General features: G+C 43.4%; 1 protein-coding gene across 1 annotated transcript in view; it reads right to left on the bottom strand.

Moving 5' to 3' along the window:
• The window catches only part of ADAMTSL3 (ADAMTS like 3), a 774,261-nt gene that overhangs the window by 243,536 nt on the left and 507,082 nt on the right, over nt 1-23,643 (bottom strand). Inside the window, exon 7 of the mRNA XM_073568559.1 lies at nt 8,461-8,587. Within this exon, the coding sequence (XP_073424660.1) occupies nt 8,461-8,587 (127 nt within the window). The remainder of the gene's footprint in view (nt 1-8,460; nt 8,588-23,643) is intronic.

Below are 23,643 nucleotides of genomic sequence, written 5' to 3'. Positions count from 1 at the left end.
ACAGAATCTGTGACATCCCCCCTAAAGGAGCCTCCAATGCAGATGTCAACAGATGCTTGTCCACAGACTCTCTCCCTGCAAACTGTACCAAAGCCCGACGTGTTGTGATGTTAGTGGCAACATTTCCACATGCTCATACATTGGACATTACGTATAGATACACTGGAAGTCCCAGACAAACTAATTTAAACAATCACTTCATATGTCATATTGAAAAAAAACACAAAAATATTTTGTTTGACAAGCTTTGTGTTTGCGGTAAAGAGCTTTCTGGAGCTCCATTAATACACAGCCTTGTATTTATCAAACTTATCAGCTGACACAATCATGCAGAGCGCCGCGGCCGCCTGACTCATTTGTAATGTTTTCGAGCTGATGTAAGATTATACACAGGGTTACAGATGGAAGCTTTCCTAAAGGAAGGCCATAAAAGGAAACACATACTGAAAGACAGCGCAAGGTTCATATTCTTGTGGATCATGAGATTCACATATCTCTAATGTGATTGTCATTTTTACTTTTGTACACATGGGCATACTGTATTCTACACTTCCCAATGGTTCTCTTTTTAAAAAACAGCCTGTCACAGGTGTGTCAGGTGTGACAGTCATTCTGGATCCGGCTGTAGAAGGTTTCATTTCTGCTGTGGAGTGATAGTCTTCTCCCTCTAGGACCAAGCGGTGATCTCCACCCTCTGCTGCTGATTAACTCACCCTTGCTGCATGTTTAAATACCTTTAGTTGCTTCAGCAAGGCGCCAGTGATAGTTCTATTTACCTTTGTCTGTTGGAAGTGCTAGAAGTCGATTAGTTTCTTCTTGGAGGCTCTTGGAGGATTGCTGCCGTGAGCTCTCTTGTATCATCTCAAGTTAAGAGTATTCCCTCATTTGTCTTCCTACTTTGTCTTTGGTTGCAGTGGGCGCTGACCAGTGTGTTTACCCCGTCCCCTTGCTATCCAGGGCCTATCACTAGGGGCAGTCGGGGAATATTTTCCTGCTTGGCAATAGGTGCAGAACCTATTTATGGATGTTAGGGCAAACAGGGTGTTGACAAATCTGCCTAGGGGTCTCCACCCCCCCCTTTCCTAGTGTTTTTGCTCCCCCACCCCTTTCCCATTGTTATACACCTAGCTTCTCCCTCACCCTACATGACACAGCCTCTATAGTTCACCCAAATAAACCAAATACTATTTGCCTCTTTTCCCTCTATTCTCCTTTTGTAAGTGATAAATAAATGTAATAAATGACTCCAAAAAGTTTCACTTATCCTTCTATTCTTCTAACTGCACACTGGTGCATGAACCTTACTCCATACTTTACTACTATTTGTATGCAAAGCATGGTAGTTATATAAAAAGACATGACACATTAAAAAGTGGATCTTTTGCACAATTACCTTTTTGAGCCGACTTTCATTAGAAACATTCTATCCTATTTTAGTCCATCAGATGATAAATGAGGGGATACTTGACAGTCTAATACACAGTCGTAGCGAAAAGTTTGGATACTGACACCACTTTTGTCTTCCACAGTTTGCTGCTTCAGTGTTTTCAGATCTGTTATTCAGATCTTTTTACACTTTATTCACAAATAAATCAAGTTTATGGAAAGACTCCATATTTACAGCGTTGACCCTTATTTTCCAAGTTTCTGCAGTTTGCCCCAGCATCCTGGATATCAGCTTCTGGGCTAAATCCTGATTAATGACCACCCATTCTTACCTAATCAGTGCTTGGGGTTTATCATGATTTCTGTGTTTTTGTTTGTCCACCCATTTTTTGAGGATTGACCACAGGTTTTCAATGAGATTACGATCTGAGGAGTTTTTCAGCCATGGACTCAAAATTTCAATGTTTCCATTATTGAGCTACTTAGGTATTGCTTTTGACTTGTGACATGGTCTCCATCATGCTGGACAAGAATTGCTCCTGGATTTTTTTCTTGGAGGATGTTTCACCATTCTTTTTTTACCGCAGTGTTCTTAGGCAAATTTGTGAATGAGCCCACTGCAATAGTGTGAATGCTATGTGAATGAATGTGGGAATGCAAGTGAATCATAGAATCATAGAATCATAGAATCGTAGAGTTGGAAGGGACCTCCTGGGCCATCTGGTCCAACCCCCTGCTCAAAGCAGGATTCGCTAAATCATCCCAGTCAGATGTCTGTCCAGCCTCTGTTTGAAGACTTCCATTGAAGGAGAACTCACCACTTCTCGTGGCAGCCTGTTCCACTCATTGATCACTCTAACTGTCAAAAAGTTTTTTCTAATATCTAATCTGTGTCTCCTCCCATTCAGTTTCATCCCATTGCTTCTAGTCTTTCCTTGTGCAAATGAGAATAAAGTTGATCCTTCTACAATGTGACAGCCCTTTAGATATTTGTAGACAGCTATTAAGTCTCCTCTCAGTCTTCTCTTTTGAAAACTAAACATTCCCAAATCCTGCAACCTTTCCTCATAAGACAGGGTTTGCAGACCGGTCACCATTCTGGTCGCTCTTTTCTGAACTTGCTCCAGTTTGTTGATGTCTTTTTTAAAATGTGGTGCCCAAAACTGGACACAATATTCCAGATGAGGTCTGACCAAAGAGGAGTAGAGGGAAATAATGACTTCACGTGATCTAGACTGTATGCTTCTGTTAATACATCCTAGAATTGCATTTGCCTTTTTTGCTGCTGCATCACACTGTTGACTCATATTCAGTCTGTGATCTATTAGTATACCCAAGTCTTATTCACATGTGCTGTCACTTAGCCCTATTCCTCCCATTCTATATATGCTTTTTTCATTTTTATTGCCCAGATGTAGTACTTTGCATTTCTCCCTGTTAAAAACCATTCTGTTAGTTGCTGCCCACTTCTCCAGTTTATTTAAATCTTTTTGAATCCTCTCTCTCTCTTCTCTAGTATTAGCTATCCCTCCTAGCTTTGTGTCATCAGCAAATTTAATCAGTTTACGCTCAATTCCTTCATCTAAATCGTTGATAAAGATGTTGAACAATACATATGTATACAAGTCTATCTGGCAGTGGGGAAGAAAAATACCCCAGCCCTTCAATAAAAGATTAGGAGCCTCCTGTCATGACTTATGCGGTACCAACAGTCAGATCTCCATTTATTATACCTTGACTAAATAACATGTTTATAGTAATATTTGTTCTATTTGAAAGGAATTGATAACAGATCAGTGACGTCAACTAATATAATGCAGGAAAACTGGTTTCTTTTTTTTGCTGTAGAGATTTCAATTATAGTACTGTTTAAGACAATTGAGATTCTGGGCCAATATAAAATATATTTAAAGGACACCCCCTACCAAAATATCATTTATTAATTATATTAAATTACATTACTGGTGTCTTCATATGTGGCAAAAGAGTCTGAGTCTTAGATTCAAGAATCCAGTTACAGCTGCTACAAGTACACCCCTAAAAGTTATACCCTATGCCCCCTCTATCTGTTGTTAACCCCAGATTCAAGGGAGCTTTAGTTTGAAAATTGACTTTTCAGGTCACAGATTCTCCGTAATCTGTGAGTGCTAGTTCACACATAATAAATACAAATACAATTTAGCAATGGTTTTCTTCAATCAAAAAAGACACTAGTCCAGTGTTGAAATGCGTTGTGGAAATAATGACCATTCAACTCTTCTTGGTTCTAAGGATTTTTCATTACCACAGTACTGCCTAATATCTGCATTTTCAAACACCCTTAGTTGTGAGTTTGTCTTTTGCTGTATGCAACAGAGGATGTAAAATTGTTTGGTTGTCCCAGTCTTTGTCCTGCCACCTATGAAATAATCCTGTATTGCAATGGAAAGGAAATCCTGCTAATGCTATGCTGCCTATAGGGGACTGGCCCATTTCCTCTGATGCCATCACCAAGAGCGGATCCCTTTTATGTAACCTTCTGATGAAGAGGCAGGGCATCCAGATGTCACACTGATTAACTATTGTGAACTCTCTTATTGTCTTCTCGACATATTAACTGTTAAAGGATATCTAAAAATATTCACGAAAGTGCTGTACGGCAGATGACACCAGTCCTGAGGAGCCTCTAAGTCATGCATGTAAGAAAATGAATTTTGTGTTCTCTTACATTTAAGATACAATATTTTAGTAACTAAAAAAAAGCCAGGATAAGTCTATTAAGGGTACTGTTACACCTAGCGATGCACCAGTGATCCCGACCAGCGATATGACCCGGTCAGGATCGCTGGTGCATCGCTAGGTGGTCGCTAGTGAGCTGCCACACAGGCAGATCAGCGATATGACCCGGTCAGGATCGCTGGTGCATCGCTAGGTGGTCGCTAGTGAGCTGCCACACAGGCAGATCAGCGATATGACCCGGTCAGGATCGCTGGTGCATCGCTAGGTGGTCGCTAGTGAGCTGCCACACAGGCAGATCTCACCAGCGACATCGCTGGGGACGGGGATCGCTACTTACCTGTCAGACGCGGCGATCCTGCATCCTCCCGCCTGGCTCCACGCGTCGCTCGTCGGCGCCACAGGTAGCGCAGCAGGAAGTGGCCGAAGAGGAATGGTCCAGGTGCTTCTCGCGCGATCAGCGATAACCAGCGGGGGAGCCGGTCGGAGGTAAGTATCACATGCAGCGATATCGCTAGTAATATCGCTGCAACGTCACAAAATCGGTGACTTTACAGCGATATTGCTAGCAATATCGCAGTGTGTAACGGGGGCTTTACTGTATATCTCATATCAGGGAACTGAATTGTAGCAAATTTAGTTAAATAATAATATTTAAAGTGTTTCCTTTATGAAACTGAACATTTATAATACAGCTGTCCTTGCACTTACTAAACCAAAGATGGATGTTATAGGGTCAAACCTCCAAAACCTGCCAGCACTGGATTTCTGGGGTCTGTCTCCTGCATCCTGGACTGTACTTTATGTCCTCAAACTATAGCAGGGACCACAACTTATTATGCTTCACTAACTGCAGCCTACAACAATTTAGGGAACATGTAGCTGCCACAAGAAAGGTAAATGTGACTGTCATTGATAACGGAACATCTGGCTTGCCCTGATAAAGGTACATGTAGCCACATAGCTTGCACTGTTAAAGGGAATCTGTCAGCAGGTTGTTTATATGTAATCTGAAGACAGCATGCTGTAGAAGTTAAAACACAGATTTCAGCAATTCCTCTCTTATCAAGCACCATGGTTTTGTTTGCTTACAATGATTGTTTTAGCACCAGTAGTTTATCATTGCTGTAACTAGCTGGTCCTGTGAGCCCTGGTCTGCCACACCCCCCTTCTGTGATAGGTACCTCACTGTCTGTGGACATTGTAAAAACAGAGCCTGGTGTAGGTGGGGTTAGCTGTGGTGTGGGCAGGGTTAGCTGTGGTGTGGGCTGGGTCAGCTGTGGTGTGGGCTGGGTCAGCTGTGGTGTGGGCTGGGTTAGCTTCCACAGCTCTGCTTCATTGCTAAATCTAAAAATTCAGATTGCGTCAGAACGGCTGCACCCAGTAATCAAAGTGATACATCATTGGATTCAGCTTTTATTTGCCTAATCAGGCTGCTCTCAGATGAGGTAGTTAAAACCTGCTGACAGATTCCCTACTTTAAAGGGACATGTGGCTAGCACTGAAAAAGGTACATATAGTGATAAAGCTTGCAATATGAAAGCATTGTGCTTTGCATTAGTAGAGATTAGCAGGAGATATGACATCTGAGTGAAGATGGTCCACTCCTAACTGAAAGTGATAGATCCCATCAACAATATTTTATAGATAGAATAGTGCTGGATAGAATAGATCCTAGCATTGGTGTGAAAAGAGCTCCAGAATGTCAATTAATGCTCAGAATCTGACTGTTATTACTTTGATAACAAGTGTCCCGGGACCAGGGTCTCCTTCCCTGTCCCTAACAATAGGGTGCATCCTAGCTCGACCTGTTCCCTGGGTTGATTCTGATGGTGAAGACGCCTGGGCTACATACCTTGCCTTAGCTCCTGAATCCACCCTCAGTCTGTATGCTTCCTCCACCAGGGGAGAAGGGAGTAGTAGTGTATCGTACTACACCAATCAACCAGACTAACAAGGTCATATGAACAGGGGTAAAGGAAAATACCAAGCATACAAATATTCATTGACATATAACTGAGGTATGCATTGGGGAGTGAAGGATGGGGTTAAACAAAAGAAGGAGAAGAAAGAGAATTATCACACTCACAAAACCAAGCAACAGTCACAGATAAATCCACCAACTATCTACTCAGATAACCATCAACACTTATCCTCCCAGCCATGCAGCATAAGCTAGCTCTGACAATGTGTGTTAGTCAGGACCCAGATTATATAGGAGATGGGAGTGGCTAACAGTGAACAGCTGAGAGCCTTAGCTCCAAGAGCTCTCAACAGAGTAGATTAACCCCTGCATTGCTCAAAGAAATTTACGCCACTTAATAAGAAGGTGAAGTACTTCTATTCAGCGCAGGAACAGGAGGACTCAGACGCTGTTGTCTTCTGGCCTACTCTCTGTCACGGTAAACCCATGACACTGACATTATTTAGCTCCCATTATTGTTGTGCTTCACTACATAAAGGTAAAGATTAGTGTGGAGATTTCAGACATGGTAACTTTTTTGTCACTACTGGTTATTAATACAAAGTTGCCAAATTTCCAGTTTTCAAAGTGTTACAGATTTGCTCATTGAATAAAAACTTTTTTCAAGAAAAGTCATGGCAATTTAGCCTTTTTAATTCTGCTCTCTCCATCCCTGAGGAGTCATACACAGTGCACAGCTTAATGTTCTATGACTTCAACACCAAGATGTTTAAAGATACAAAGAGAATGAACATTGTAGAAAAATAATCTAATGTACAGCAAAGATTCATCTTGAGCAATGAACTGTGAGATATGTCCATGGCACTTCAGTAATTATCTCCACATGCTTTATTATACACTGCACTGTCTGATTCCTCCTGACTTCTAGGTCTTGGGTATGACTGGTGCATCTACAACTGCTAGGTTTTCTTATGGTTCCGTAAGGCACTTGATTCAGGCATAGAACGTAACAGCCTTAATATTTTCAGATGGATTTGATAAACACTGACACATGTTCAGATTGGAGACAATTTACTCCTGCTTTAAATGCTAGTGTCATGACTCTGGACAGGATGGTTCCGCCTCCATCCTGGTCAGGTCAGGGATAGTTTTAGTTTGCCTCTCTTTGGGTTCTGGGGTGGCTATTTAATGTTGGTAGTTCCTGGGTTTGGTGTCGGTGATACTTCCGTGTACTCGGTTTGTGGTAGCTGACCCAGGTTACTCATCCGTAATCGTTGGGCCTCTGTGCGTGTGAGCTTTGCTGTGTATGACCCGGTTTGTCCCTGACTTTTGCCTCTGTGTCCTGCGTTGTACTGCCCTGTCCTTCCTGGTTCTCTGACCCCTTGGCTCATCTCGGTTTACTCTCGGTCTTATCCCTAGGTACCACGCTCTCGATTGGCTTTTGATCCTCGGCTCTCCATTGACTACGTTAACGCTCTGGGTCTTGTACTACTACTATGATTCTCTCGGCTGCTTTCCCTGTCCTCACGCGCGGTGACTCCATCCCCCCTGTTATCACGTGACTGTTTAGTTCCAGGTCCTGTGCTCCCTGCTTAGTCTCAGGTCCTTGCGCACAGCTGCCTTGTTCCTCCACTTCCTGCATTCGGTCCTGTGCCCCCTGATAGCGCCCTCTAGGCAACCCCAGTGACACCATCGGTGTCATTACACCTAGGTTTGGATTGACTGAATAATGTCATACACATCTAAAGCCAATGATCATGCAACAGCCATGTGGGAATATAAGCATATAATGGCTGAAGCATAGTAATCAAAGACACAGTGGTACAGGTTAGACCACCAGAGTGGTGGCACGGGAGAAGCAGATGATTTTTCTGGTGAGTAATGGTACTGTTATTATTTTATGTCGTTGCCTCCATGTAATCAATTTTTAGCTGATCTATAAAAATTCTTTTAAAGACCTGCTATTTGTAAAAAATGTAATTGTTTTGTCTCTGTGTCTCTTTATCCTGAGATAAGGCCTAGTATTTCCTGTATATTTTTTTTAGCCAAGAGGGTGTGGTCATCAACTCTTTTCTATGAGAGTATTCATGAGGACCACACCCAAAAAATAAAACAAACTAGATTTATACACGGAACAGGGGGTCATAGCTCAATAAAAGGAGAGGTGTAGGAACAAAAAAATATACAATGCCAGATTTAGAAGAAAAGATGCATTTACACCAGCAAAACAACAATTATTTATTATAGCAAGTGAGAGGTCCTCTTTAAATCATATTCTGGGCATTAACAGGTATATCTCCCATATTCTTAACCTATGTATTTTAGGAGTATGTAAAGCAGTAAAGAACATCTTCTACTAGTCTTCTACTAGTCAATGAAGATTAGGACTGACATCTTTTTAGAACTTGCACATTAAAGATTAATGAGGAACTTACTTTTTTCAGTGGAGAGATGTGTTTTCGATTGTCCTCTCACCAGCCGGCATGTAGATCCATCTCCTGCACAGACTCCACAATTGTCTTCTTTGGCATTGCTCCCAAGCTGCCGATCGCAACCCACCGCCTGCCAACATCAACAGCAGAGTCAGAAGGAGGGCAGACCTGTAGTACACTTGCTCAGGTTTCTGGAATTTTATTTATTATGTTAAACTTTTCATTTTATGAGCTGGCCTAATTCTGTCAGAGCACACATTGTTTCTCAGTTGATGTTAGACACATCCTGTGGCACCGTATCATTTCTGTTATTTTAATAAAAATAGATTGCTTATCAGTTGTTATAATGCAAACGCCAAGTAGAAGTGCGCAGTATAATAAAACTATATCGTTTTACCAATGTTACTGGCTATTGGTCCACTTTAATGGGGATGTCTGTCATAGAAACCAGTATACATGGCTGAAGTGCGTTCTGGTGTTACCCTGTTCTTAGTGATTCACCTTTGAAAAATATTTGCCTTCTAGATAGCAAATGAAAAATCTGTCATCTTGTTACACTCCTCCTTATTCATTATCATGGTTTTCAAATTTCATTTAATTCTGTTCTTTACTCTTTGTAGAAGGTTGTAATGTTACTTCCTGGAAACTGTCAACAATCAGTTGTTAGATTTCTTATTGTTCATTTTGTAGTTTTGAATGAGTTGATGGTCTCCTTGGTTTACTACCTAGCAATGCAAAATGCCTCTTCAGAGAGGAAGAAGACTTTAACTCTAGTGTCACCTATTGAAAGTAGCAATCTTAAAAGTCAAAATCGACCCTTTAACTAACTTTGCCATATGAGTTAGCATAAAAGCCCAACTAGAATCTCAATTTGGAGACAGTGTTTTGGGATATTGCCCTTTGTCAGTGCAAAGTATGAGATTTGATTTGGCTGAAATTTTTTAGTGGGATATAAGGGGTAACGTTTCTCCTTATGGATAATTACATACTTAGCCTGGCATGCCAATGTGAGGCTAGACTAGGCTACGCATATCGCTCACCACAAGGAGAAATGTTACTCCTTAGATCCCACTAAGAAGCTTCTCATACAGCCAAAACAGATTTCATAAGTTTGCACTGATGAGGGGCGATTTCCCAAAACACCATGTCTGAAAATTGATATTCTGGTTTGCCTTTTATCCTAAGTCATATGGGAAGTCTTGTTAAAGGGTCGATATTGACTTCTAGGATTGCTATTTCCAATATATGGCACAAGAGTTCAAGTCTTCTTCCTCTCTGAAGAGACTATTTGCATATTTAATCTCCCAGAGGAGCATTGCATGGTTTGTAACCATCCTTACATTGGCATACAAGGCTAATAAGCTTGTCACTTTTCACAAGGAGCAGTGTTTCTCCTTAGATCCCAGGAATGCAAAGCAGCTGTGCAAAGTATCCTATTTTAAAATGTCATATCTTGCTTTTTAATTATACAGATATTATGCCTATGATTCTCCTTGATAGATGACAACAGACAAACCGTGTGTATGCAGATCCTTGTTGCAGTCTTTTTCATCTTTGTAATACCAACATAGATTCATGTTCAATTTTTCTGGACATATTGGGAGTCGCCCAGAAAAAGGGAAGACCCCTGAGCTCTAAGCATTGGCAAATCTCCCAGAAACCTTTCTGAAAGTAGCAAATTTAAAAGGTGTCTTGTGCTTCTGTCACTCTGGTATCCAAATGCATATTAAAGGGGTTTTCTCAAGATAGTAAGTTATCCCCTTTCCATAGGTTAAATAACCGGGACCTCCAGTGATCCCAAGAATGGGTTCTGCAAAGTCACATCTAGGTGCAGCAAAGAACAATCATGCTTTCTGTGAAGAATATGGGGAAATTTAATGTCAGCTTACAATCTTCCTTCAGCATGTGTGGCTGTAACAGGACACCTGGCTCAGCAAGTGGTCCAGCTTATATCTTTTGTACTTTACCTGTATTTGCATATCTGACCATTGTGTATGTATAACCATTGTGTGTATAGTGTATTGTCTAGCATGTCCTTAAAGCGATTAAATATATAATTTAATCTTGGGCTCCTCTTTTACCTTGACCCACAAATCCACATGTCTGTGTTCTTGGTTTTAACTTTCCATGCTACTGGGGCCGGTTTCTGGCCTGATACAAATCCCGTAAATGGAACAGGCCTATATCTAACAAGGAACTGGTGGCAGTCCTACCAGGCTGATAAAGCTCTGTTTCACTGTTGCTTGTGAAAGGGGCCTCTCAGGGTTGTGAGCGAGCGTGTTGCCACATCACCAACTGTATAGGCCAAATCCTCTCACTCCCCATGCCTTCCTGGGCCTGTGTGGAGAAGGGCTGTCTGTGTAAAACTGTGCCAAGCTGACCTTACATGTCCCCAGGGGGTGCGGAAAGTCACATTGGTGCAAGTGAGGAGAACGTACCACGTGATCCCTCCGACATAATACTGATGTCAGGTGGGGTGGTGACATGCGGGTTCGTCACATGTGGTGGCAGCGGTGGGATTGGGTGTGATCTTTCCAGTGCCATCCTTCACACTTTCATTTTCTTCATTTAATATCTATGGGACTATTGGAAAAAGTAGAGCACAGTACTTGGTTATCTCTGGCAGCCCCATAGACAATGAAAGGAGCAGATATGCACACATGCTCCACCTCCATCCCATTCAGATGGGGATTTGCAATGCTTTGTTCTTAGATTCGCTGGAGTTCTCCATAGTTGGACCCACAGTGATCAGTTAGAGGATAACTTTCTGTCTTAAGAAAAATCCATTAAGGAGGAGATAACGAAGGCATGTAGATCACGATAAAGTTGTGAAGGAAGCATGGTCACTAAGAAAATTTGCAGTGATCAGCCATCTCCTAACAAAAGCTGAAACATGGCACCACAACACTTATATTGTGTCCTACTGTACCCTTATGTGCCTTTAAATTCATACATGCCATGCTTTATTGTAAGTAACATCATTTATCATATTGCATAATTCTGTACTAAGCACCATACAGTAACACACAATGGCAGCAGATTTTAATTTTATGTTGGCTGTCATCCTAGGGGCTCTTTAAGCAAGCCACGTTTTACATACTGATCCAGAAGATTTCACAGTCTGGCACTTGTCATGTGCCAGTAATTCCAGATTAAAGGAATCTTACTGTGTATGTTTTTGGCATTGCCGGCAAGTGATGGGCACGGCCATCCTAAAACATGCTTCCTTGCAGCTGCAGAACTAAGAACTAAGTAGACCTGTAAGGGTTTTAAGCAGTCACATATAAATATTTTGATATACAATCCTAAAGAAAGCTTTGACACATTCCATGCATAAAAACTTAAAAGGTCCCAACAGGATACATTTAATACAGAGATTTCCATTACATGCACAAATTATTATTATTATTTTTTTATTATTACGTCTGGCGCTGTCTCGCTTGACCTACTAAGAGGTCATCAAACTTATTTGATTTAAAAGCCCCTTTATATTTGTCTATAGCTATGAAAAGGAAAAAAAAAAGGCTTGGAACCGCATAACATTTGTGCGGGTAGAAATGATTTTATTCTGAGTTCTGTTAACTCCATCTAAAATCTGCAGATTTTTCATTGTATACGAGAGGTTTACCACAAAGACTTAACACAAGAACGTCACTGTTCAAGAATTCGCCATGCTTTTATGTTGGTGGCAGTGTTCATATTCTGGCTGTCAGATCAAATACTACTGATACTGTTTTTTCATTGTTAATATAAAGCTGGATACTTTTATTTACTTACTTATTTAAAGTGGTTTTCTACCTGTAGTTTCAGACAAATCTGATCAGTGCAACAGAGAATGAAGGATGGCTAATGACATTCTGCACAGCTGCCTTTCTTTGTTTCTGCTCTTATAGTGTGAAAACAGCTTTGAAATTGCTAGGTATATAATGTCTAATTTATTCTGCCTGCTAAAGGGAACGTGTCACCCGAAAATGCTTTTTGTGTGTTATAGGCATTTTAAAAAAAATTTTTTATCAGTGGCTTTTTTTTATATTCCAATCTGTATTAAAAAAAATCTATTAGTCTTGAAATTTTCACACTAGTTACTAAGGCCATTTCAGACTCTTACATCCTGTCCTTTCATATAATCAATGGGAATTTGCAGTTAAAACTCCGCGCTGCCGCAAGGATAAATTCCAGGAGAGAGATGTCATAAATTCACAGTGGCTTTATTCAACGCGTTTCAGTGGTCTCATGCCCCCTTCATCAGGAAATACCACCAGGTGGTATTCCCTGTAGCTTTACATTTAGAAAGAAAAAGATGATCAAAAGGCCAGGATTATAATAGTCAATATCAAAATATTTTTATTAAATTTATAACAGAGATAAAAAATCCATACCAGCAACATTAGAAAAGACAGAATAAAAAACACTTGTAAGTGTGGTTCCGCATACACACACACAAAGGGACACACTAATCCAGGCATCAAATTAATGAGTATCACATGAATACTTCAGCCTATCTGTATAACAATAGAGTAGTGCAAAAATAGCATGTAAACAGGCTTAGACATATGTCCTCAATTCTATAGCACAATGCCCAATACTCCCATAGATGATCCTATATACAAGCACATTAGCATATGTATGGGGAGAGGACCAAAACCTCCCAAAACCACATAATCCGCGCTACCGGAAGTAGCGGTCCTGGACCGAAAGTGATGCGCACCGTTACCAAGATACCTACAACGCCAGCCAGCATCGGCGTCATGCAGGGGGAGGGGCCAGGGCAGGTACCACCGCTGCATATAGACGCCGAGAGCGGGCCAGGGTCACGGTAGTAAGGGAACAGGCGCATGCAGATCGGGAGTGATAGCCCACACCAAGTGTCAAATTTACTAGCATACAATAAACATACAATAAAAAAGTCATGGACCACAGGGGAGATAGGACATATTACATATACGTATCACATATTGCATATTATACGGCCATCATCTGCCGAACCACATTTCGCATGTATTTATTTACAATCATAGATATCAATCAATTATATATATAAAGAACTAATTAAGCAATAATGAATACAGTCTTCTTCAAGATCCAGAATATTAAGAATTGGTAGGACTCAGATCACTGGTCATAATATACATCACTGGAACACCAGTATAATGACTACAGACCAATTGGTCCCTCAAATTCCTTGATCTTCTGGCAGCAATGGCAGCCTTCTCAGGAAGAACCCTGGTCCGGTCTGGAACCGCTACTTCCGGTAGCTCGGATAACCGGGCTGTGACCGGGGATACAAAAAGGTGGATTGCCATTTGCCTAGCCAGGCCCCTTGAGAAAGGAGGGGAAGACGCACTTCATCTGGGCACTGATACAGCCGCTACCTGCTGACATCCACTGGTAAATTTATATCTAACATGGGCACTACTCCTTTACATTGTGGGTATTAGTATGGTTATGGGAGGTTAGTAGTGTAGTGGTTTTGGTCCTCTCCTCATACATATGCTAATGTGATTGTATATAGGATTAACTATAGGAGTATTGGGCATTGTGCTATAGAATTGAGGACATATGTGTAAGCCTGTTTACATGCTATTTTTGTACTACTCTATTGTTATACTGATAGGCTGAAGTATTCATGTGATACTCATAAATTTGATGCCTGGATTAGTGTGTCCCTTTGTGTGTGTATGTGGAGCCACACTAACAAGTGTTTTTTATTCTGTCTTTGCTAATGTTGCTGGTATGGATTTTTTATCTCTGTTATAAATTTAATAAAAATATTTTGATATTGACCATTATAATCCTGGCCTTTTGATCAACTTTTTCTTTCTAAATGTATACGATAGTTTGATGATAGGCATTACTAATCCTATTTTACACATGGAATATATTATATACATGTGCTAAATCATGTGGCTACATCATACCTGGTAGTGTTTTGCCTGTAGCTTTACAGGCTGAGTGCATGACGCTTAAAACTGTGGGGATTGGGGATTAATCGTATTAACCTGGGTAGTGCATTCCAAAGAATTGGCGCAGCACGTGAAAAGTCTTGGAGACGGGAGTGGGAGGTTCGGAGTATTGAGGATGTTAACCTCAGGTCATTAGCAAAACGGGGGGCACAGGTAGGGTGGTAGGTTGAGACGAGGGAGAAGATGTAGGGTGGTGCTGAGCCATGGAGTGCTTTGTGGATGAGGGTAATAAGTTTATACTGAATTCTGGAGTGGATGGGTAGCCAGTGTAAGGACTGGCACAAGGTAGAGGCATCGGTATAACGATTGGTGAGGAATATGATCCTAGCTGCAGAATTCAGGACAGATTGGAGAGGGGAGAGTTTGGTAAGAGGGAGCCCGATTAGTATAGTAAGGCTATGTGCACACTGTGCGTATTCTGTGCTTGCCTTTTCTGTGCAGAATTCACAAAATCCGCAGGTCAAATGACCTGCATTTTTCCTGCGGATTTCTTCCTGTTTTTTTGCGGCTATCTTGCGGTTTTTGTGCGGTTTTCCACTGCGGTTTTCCACCTGCGGATTCCTATAGTGGAGTAGGTGGAAAATGGCAGGAAAACCGCACAAAAGAAGTCACATGCTGCTTTTTTTTTTCCGCACGAAAACCACGCAGAAAAAAACGCAACATGTGCACAGCGTTTTTTTTTTCATAGTCTTTAATAGTACTGTACATCACTTGCAGTTCTGCTGCAGATTCGCAGCAGCAAAACCGCTGCGGATCCGCAGCAGAATCCGCACTGTGTGCACAGTGCCTTACAATAGTCCAGACGAGAATGAATAAGACAAACAGTAAGGCTACGTGCACACGCTGCGGATTCCGCTGCGTTTCCGCAGCGGTTTTGGCCGCTGCGGACCCGCAGCAGTTTTAGCTACGGTGTACAGTACCATTCAAGTGAATGGTAAAAAAAAAACGCTGTGCTGACGTTGCGGAAAAATCCGCGCGGATTTGCTGCGGTTTTGAAACTGCAGAAAGAATTGACATGTCAATTCTTTCTGCGGAATCCTGCAGCGGGTTCCTATCTCCACCATTGTGGAGATGGTGAATCCGCAGGACCAAACTGCAGGCAAAACCCCAGATAATCCGCAGGTCTTTTGACCTGCGGTTTATCTGCGGTTTTTGCAAAATCCGTGCGGATTAATCCACAGCGGATTCCGCAGCGTCTGCACACACCCTAAGAGTTTTTGCAAAGTCAAAAGTAAGAAGGGGTCGAATTCTAGAAATGTTTTTGAGGCGCAGATAACAAGAGCGAGCCAGTGATCGGATGAGGGGGGTGAATGAAAGCTCGGAATCAAGTATGACCCCAAGACAGCGGGCCTGTTGCTGGGGAGTAATGGTGGAACCATACACAGAAATGGCATTGTCGGGCATAGGTAGGTTAGTAGAGGGAGGAAACATGAGGAGTTCAGTTTTTGACAGGCTCATCTTAACTTTTCCATTGAGCTGTACAAGTATGTTCTGATAAGAAGTTAAAAGATTTTGAGAAAAATATATTACATATACAACTGATTTTAGCTGTCAATCAATCTGAACCAGGGAAGTTGGAGTCAAATTTATTTTGTGATCCTGCACAAGCATAATCATATAAATGCAACATCAAATACATATCAAACGAAACATTGTCAAGATCAGCACCCCGTACCCCACACTGCACCATATAAGGAACCCTATGCTGCAGGGAAACAGCACATGTTACAGATCTCCTTTAGACATGCTGTATTTCTATCATCTTATGCTTCTGATATAACACAGGACAGATACCGGCACTGCCTATTCCAGAGGTCTCAAACATGCGGGCCGTATGCAGCCCCTGAGGCAGTCATTTGCGGCCTGTGGTGCACCACATGTCTCACTCCCTGAGGCAGGTAGAAGGGGGAAGCCACGCATTCAGGAGCACGCGATGGCTGTTCTGTGTGCACAGGACCTGGGATGAGGTCACAGGAGGGGGAGGAGTCAGGGGTCACATGATCAGGGGCCTCAGTGTATGCAGGATGCTGCTGTCTGTGCTAGTTGCAGGTAAGTTTATGTGTGGGGTCAGGAGGGGTTTACAAGGTGGATGTAGCAGAGCCATGTGTGTACCATGTGTACAGAGCAGAGCCACATGTGTACGAGGTGTACGGAGCGGAGCTGCGTGTGTACAAAGTGCATGGAGTGGAGCCGTATGTGTACAAGGTGTACGGAGCGAAGCCGTGTGTTTACGAGGTGTACGGAGCAGAGCCGCATGTGTACGGGGTGTACTAAGTGGAGCCATGTGTGTACAAGGTGTATGGACCGGAGCCTTGTGTTTAAGTGGTGTACAGAGCGGAGCTGTGTGTGTACAAGGACCGAGGTGTAGGAAGCGGAGCCGAGTGTGTGCGAGGTGTACTGAGCGGAGCCGTGTGTATAGGACTTGTACGGAGTGGAGCCGTGTGTGTACCAGGTGTATGGAGCGGAGCCGTGTGTGTACGAGGTGTACAGAGAGGAGCCGCGTGTGTATGAGGTGGACGGAGAAGAGCCGTTTGTGCACGAGGTGTGCAGAGTGGAGCCATATGTATGAAGTGTACGGAGCTGAGCCGCGTGTGTACGAGGTGGACGGAGAGAAGCCACGAGAGTACGAGGTGTGCGGAGCGGAGCCGAGCGTGTATGAGGTGTGCGGAGTGGAGATGTGCATGTACGAGGTGACCTGAGCGGAGATAATAATAATAATAATAATAATAATAATCTTTATTTTTGTATAGCGCTAACATATTCCGCAGCGCTTTACAGTTTGCACACATTTTCATCACTGTCCCCGATGGGGCTCACAATCTAAATTCCCTATCAGTATGTCTTTGGAGTGTGGGAGGAAACCGGAGTGCCCGGAGGAAACCCACGCAAACACGGGGAGAACATACAAACTCCTTGCAGATGTTGTCCTTGGTGGGATTCGAACCCACCAACCACTGAGCCACCGTGCTGCCCATTAGATGTGCGTATATTTTGGCATGGGGGGCCCCATTTCAAAGTTCCCACCAGGGCCCATAACTTTACGCCACTGCTCACGCAAGAAGAGAGGAGGAGTGCGCCGCTCCATAGTGGCTGTGGCCCTGCGTGATGACATCCCTCAGGTGCTGTGAAATGACATCACACCAGCACACAGAGAGCAGAGGCATGACTTTCCCCCCATTGCTGGATTTTGCAGGTGACTGTGGCTGTGCGTGTACAGCGAGATGATAGCGTCGGCTCACATGCAGAGCCGACACTATCATCCGCTGAGGTAAGCTGTACATCGCAGCTGACAACCTATTTGAAACGGCCATGATCGGTATTAGCACCAATCGCGGCTGTTAAACCCCTTAGATACCGCTATCAATTGTGACTGTATTAAGATTGAAAGGGATGTGGCCTGCCAGCTTAAATTTTTTTTTATGTGCAGCCCATTTACTATACATTGAGGACTGTGTCAGAATCCTCCGTACATAACGGTAATACTAAATGGCTTTCTCTATACTGGTATAGTGTAATTAGAAAGAGTTAATCTAAGGTAACAAAAACTGTGTAACTGTGTGACCAGTAGAAGAGCTACTGCAGCGTGAAACGGCTGTCGTCCTTTCCACTCCTGCTCCCATCCTCCCTATGCCGATGTTTTAAAGTATTGGAATAAAGAAGTTTTTAACCGGTGAGTGCCATCCGTTGTTTTCTTTTTGTATCCATTGTGGCAAATTCCTTTGGAGTGGCACCTCGGTTCATAGAGCACTTCCCGTGGTATGCATGTTTGCAGTACCAGCTCACACAATTACTTGTGCAATGAATGGGCTTCCCGGCTGTGCGGATTAACACTTTGTTGGAGTTAATCTAAGGTAACCCAAGGCTGGAAACCAAAGAACATCATATAAAGAGGCTACTAGCATTCTATACACTGCTATACATAGTTTATGGTTGTGGTTTTGGCTCCCCATCACAACTGCATGATCCATTTCCCTCACTCAGTGACACACAAGGCAATAATTCGGATGCGGAAATTAGTTGTGTGAGACCAATGTAGAAAATGTACGAGGTGAAAAGATGTTTTAAATTTAATCAAATTAATTTTGCTGAAGGATGCTGATACTGAACCTGCAACGCTCCACATTGTAGGGAAATAACGGAATGCAACTCAGTCAATGGCACTAATGCAACTGCATGACCCACTCCCCAACATTAAGCACCAAGAAGGAAGTGACAGGATGGATAGACGTGTTACTGATATGCAGAAATTCATGGAAATTTTCAAAACATCTCAATTTATTCAGTGTCAAGTATGAGCTCCACTATACATATAGGTACTGCTGTTTTTATTTGCAGTGTCGATCTGTTGTGTTGTCAGCTTTTTTTTATCCATTACCCGCCTAAGCCTGTCTACTTTACTGGGCAAATAATGTGTGTCATTCAACACAATTCAATCTCAGCTTGTGAAATGATATCACCCCATTAGAATGGGTGTAACTGGCGTTTCATGCTTCCCAAACCAAGGGCAGCATAAATCAGGCATTTATGCATTATACCAACTGGGTATGTTCACTACGGTGTTTCAGAGAAGACATAATTTGTCAAGCTGACTGGGGACTATGTCTTGGATGTCTAGCATGAGACAGTTCCTTGGCATCCTCTTCCTACCCTGATCCACTTGACTAACCAGTTTCTTCTTATCCAATCATATAGATGAGACCTGTCACTCTGGGAAAGCAGGTTGGGGAGAAGTAGTCTAAGATCAGCCTTGGACTAGTCCTCTGAGACACATAGTTCCCATCTGACTTAACAAAGAATACTTTCGCTGAAACTCTGCAGCCTTTTAAAGTTAAACATACACAGCTGAGATAATGCATCCAGTGTCTTATCCATACTGCCCATAGTTTGAGCAGCATGAATTTGTTGACAGGTACCCTCAAAATATAGTTGCCCTATACCACAAGAGATTAGTCTGCGGCCACACACATTTTATACAAGACAGAACAGGGTTACTTTACTAAATTTCTCAAAAGCATTTATTTTTTGCACCATTCTGCAGGGTGAACTTTAAAGGGAACCTGTCAGCAGGATTGTGCACAGTAACCTACAGGCAGTGTCAGGTCAGTGCCGTTATACTGATTAAAATTATACATTCCTTGATGAAATCTGTCTTGTGGTTGTTTAATCTTTATTTTCAGTTTTGAGTTAATGATATGCTCTTGCTCCGGGGCAGCCTGTGTGTGGGGGCTTTATGTGGTGCTCTGATTAGGTATTCAAAATGCAGACTGCTGACAGGTCCTAGTTTGCATAATGAATGTCTGTACATACTTAAAAAAAAAAAAAACTTGCAGGCGCCATCTTGGAGGAGGAATCTTTTTTTCTTCTCAAGTAAGATGGCACCGCCTAGGCCCCGTCCTAGGTTATTAATATCAGCCCGCAGCTGTCTGCATAGCCTTTGCTGGTTATTAGTTATAGGGGGACCCCACGTCATTTTTTTTAGGGTCCCCCATTTTAATAGCCAGTAAAGGCTAAGTATACAGCTGTGAGCTGATATTTATAGCCTGGGAAGCTCCATGTGTATTACCCCTTCCCAGGATATAAACATCGGCCCCCAGCCGTCGGCTTTCCCTCTGCTGGTTACGAAAATTGCACGGGAGCCCATGCCATTTTTTTAGAAAAATACTCTTTTAATAATTAAATACATGTACAGTAAGCTGCACACACAGTGTACTAATTGTATGTGTCACTGACATCTATATACCTACCTATTCTATTTGTATTTACTCTATGTAATCCATCCCTTCTATCCTGTCGGTTCCTGTGATTTTACACTACATGGCTGCTGAATTGCTGGCTTTTCTTGTATCTATCTATGTAATATATATATATATATACATATATATGTGTGTGTCACTGACATCTATATATCTATGTATTCTATGTGTATATATCTATTCTATCTATTCATTTCTAACCTGTCATGCTGTGATTATACTGTACGCAGCAGATGAATTGACAGCTTTTATTCTATCTATCCATCTAATATACACACGCACACACCATGTATACTCGAGGATAAACCGACCCGAGTATAAGTCGAGGTATCTAATTTTAATTTTACCTAAAAAAAGAGGAAAACCTATTGACTCGAGGGGGGAGATGCAGCAGCTACTGGGTCTGCGAGTCTCCCCTCTCCCCATGAGTCTCCCCTCTCCTTGTCGGTCCGCGAGTCTCCCGCAGGGGTGTTTCTTACACACTTCTTCACAGCGGCACCATCCAGGAGCAGCAATATATGTCATGTAGGCAAGCGGTCTGTCTCCCCTGTCCCCCAGTCTGTCTCTCTTCCCCTGGGGTGTTTCTTATCCCCTCCTTCACAGCAGCAGCGGCAGAGCAGCGCAATTCTGGCATGGATTGAGACACGAAGGTAGCAGCATGCCAGTAACTTATGGAGCAAGCGGTACGGCAGGTGGAGGATGTGGGCGGCCTTAGTCCCTGAGGTAGCGGTGTGTCGGTAACTTATGCAGCAAGCAGTAGCCATACGGCAGGTGGAGGTTGTGGGCGGCATGAGTTCCAGAGGAAGTGGTGTGCTGGTAACTTATGGAGCAAGCGGTAGCTTTACGGCAGGTGGAGGTTGCGGGTGACCTGTATTTTCAGTGCCGCACACTTCACTTCCGTTGACGTCACAAATATTCATAAACCATAATGAGCGGGACTGGAAGTGAAGTGTGCGCAGTGAAAACACAGGCTACCCTGAACCTCCACCTGCTGTATAGCTACCGCTTGCTCCATAGGACCAGCATACCGCTACCTCCGGGATACAAGCCGCCCGTAACCTCCACCTGCCGTACAGCTACCGCTTGCTCCATACAGTACCGGCACGCCGCTACCTCAATACATGCCAGGACTGCACTGCTCCGCCGCCGGCGCTGCTGCTGTGAAGGAGGGGGTGAGAGATGGACCAGGGGAGAGGGAAGAAGGGTGGGGTGACTCGAGTATAAGCCGAGAGGTGCACTTTCAACCTAAAAAATGGGCTGAAAATCTCGGATTATACTGGAGTACTGTATATATGGTATATATATATATATATATATATAGTCACAAAAAGAGATCACAAAAAAAAACAGCTTTTCTGGCTTATCGGAAAAACAAAACAAATAAAGTGTAACAGAGTCCTTTCCTCTGCAGGTCTCAAAATGCAGGAACCTGGCAATGTCCTCCGCTCCTCCTTGGATCTAGGCAGGAGAACTTTCTCTCCTAAGACACCACCCAGACTGAACCACAGGTCAAGGTAGATATCACATGTACTGGTCACGTGATCATGACCTCACTGCAGGTCCTCAAACACCTGCAGGTCCTGCAGGGGAAAAGGGGTACGGTGACAATCCTCCCGCCCGCATTGCGAGTGCTCACATGAAACTGGCCCTGTTATGAGTTCATTTTCCCCTTCATTACTGAGGCCCGAGGAACTCCCTCTTCTGGTAAAGAAAGGTAGTGAGCCTGATTATCAAACACCTGAGGCTGATGATGATGACTGGCTGAGTGGAATTACTGACTGGATATAAGGCTGCGAACGCCCTTCTGCCTTGCGGGTGATTTCTCTGTGGGATCCTTGGAGACCAGTCTGAATTCCTGCTCCTCTAAAGCTAAGTTTTCTGCTCTGCCTTTTGCATTTGTGCTTTGACTTTGTTTTGCTTTGTTTTTCTGGATTTATGCCATTCCCTGCTGGGGTGTGCTGAATTCCTTTAGCTCTGTCTTCTGAAAATACCTGAGTGCTGATTTAGTTTTTGAAGCCTAGCTGCTTCAGGGCCTTTTTCATATCAGCTTGTTGGCTTATGTCTTTGATAGGGTTTCGGCAGATTGCAGACAGCAGCCTTCCTGTCCTTTCCTATCTAGGTAGTTTTGGGCCCCGTCTTTGCTCAGTCTATCTTTCTGTCTGTGTTAGTGTTTTCATCTTGCTTCACCGTCATTATATGTTGGGGGCTGCCTATTGCTTTGGGGTCTGCTCTGGGGCAGTTTAGATTTCCCCTTTCTTTCTTTAGGCCTAGTTAATTCTCCGGCTGTGATCGAGGGTTTTTTTTTTCACCCAAACACCCATTATAGTCTATGGGTGCGCTGACGTGCGCATGACGGGCTTTTTTTGGGACAAGGCGGATGCACAAAAAATGCAACAGGATGCATTTTGTGCGCTCGAGCGCACACTACAAAAAAACGCATGCGCATACAAATGCGTACAAACGCATGTGTATACGCACCCATGTAAAGTATAGGGGGAAAAAACGCATGCTTTTACTTGCGCAAAAAAACGCAAGTGTGAAACCAGCCTAAGGTTTAATTTTGACAAATTACATAAGTTTGGTAGCGGGGGTAGAAATAGCTAAAAGATTCCCTTTAAAGGGATTGTGCCTTTAAAATATTACTGTATGATAAGGTTGTAGAGCTGCTAGGCCCCAAGCTGCCATGAAAGCTACCAACAGTCTGCTGTCCTGTGTGACATAGGTGGCTCCAGTTCTCTTTCTAGCCACTTTGGTGCAGCAGCAACTAATACTATTACCTAAGGCTGCTTTCACACATCCGGCTTTTTGAATCCGGCACGATGCGTCGAAATTTGGAACAACCGGATCCGGTACCAGATCCGGTTTTGTCCCATAGAGTTGTATTGTCGCCGCACCGTGCCGGATGGGTATGCGGCGCATCCGGTTTTTGCCGGATACGGCAAAAAGTAGCCATCCGGCGTCTGCAAAAAACGCTCGCTGCAACGTTTTTTGACAGCGCCGAACCGGTTTTTCTCAGAGCGCATGCGCGGAGACTCTGAGCCTCGCGCTGCTCTTTTAAATGTGGGCGCCACCATGTCCGGCCACACAGGCATCCGGTGTCTCCGGCACATCCCGGATCCGCCCCTACGACACAAAGCCGGATGTGTGAAAGAAGCCTAAGAAGTGAAAAGGTTGAGAGCAGCATGTGATGGCGGACCCCACTGCTGGTGGCACAGGTTCAGATCCTCATCCTGCCCCATCATTGTATTGTGCATGTACAGCATTCACACATGTGAAATCCCAACTGTGACATTAGACTAGGGCTACACAGTGACTTTGGCTGAGACACACAGCCATAGCTCCCAAGCGTCCTGGATTCCGTGGGACAGTCCTGTTTTTGCTCCGCCCACCCGCTGTCCCACCCGGGAGTCTATTTGTCCCGCACTGCAGGGAGATAAGCTGCACACCCCCCCATGCACCGACCCCATTGT

This window comes from Dendrobates tinctorius, unplaced genomic scaffold (assembly GCF_039654945.1).
Source record: "Dendrobates tinctorius isolate UK_male_01 unplaced genomic scaffold, ASM3965494v1 ptg000022l, whole genome shotgun sequence".
Classification (NCBI taxonomy): Eukaryota; Metazoa; Chordata; class Amphibia; order Anura; family Dendrobatidae; genus Dendrobates; species Dendrobates tinctorius.
Note: the sequence above shows the minus strand (reverse complement) of the source record. Positions and strands in the feature narration are given on the sequence as shown.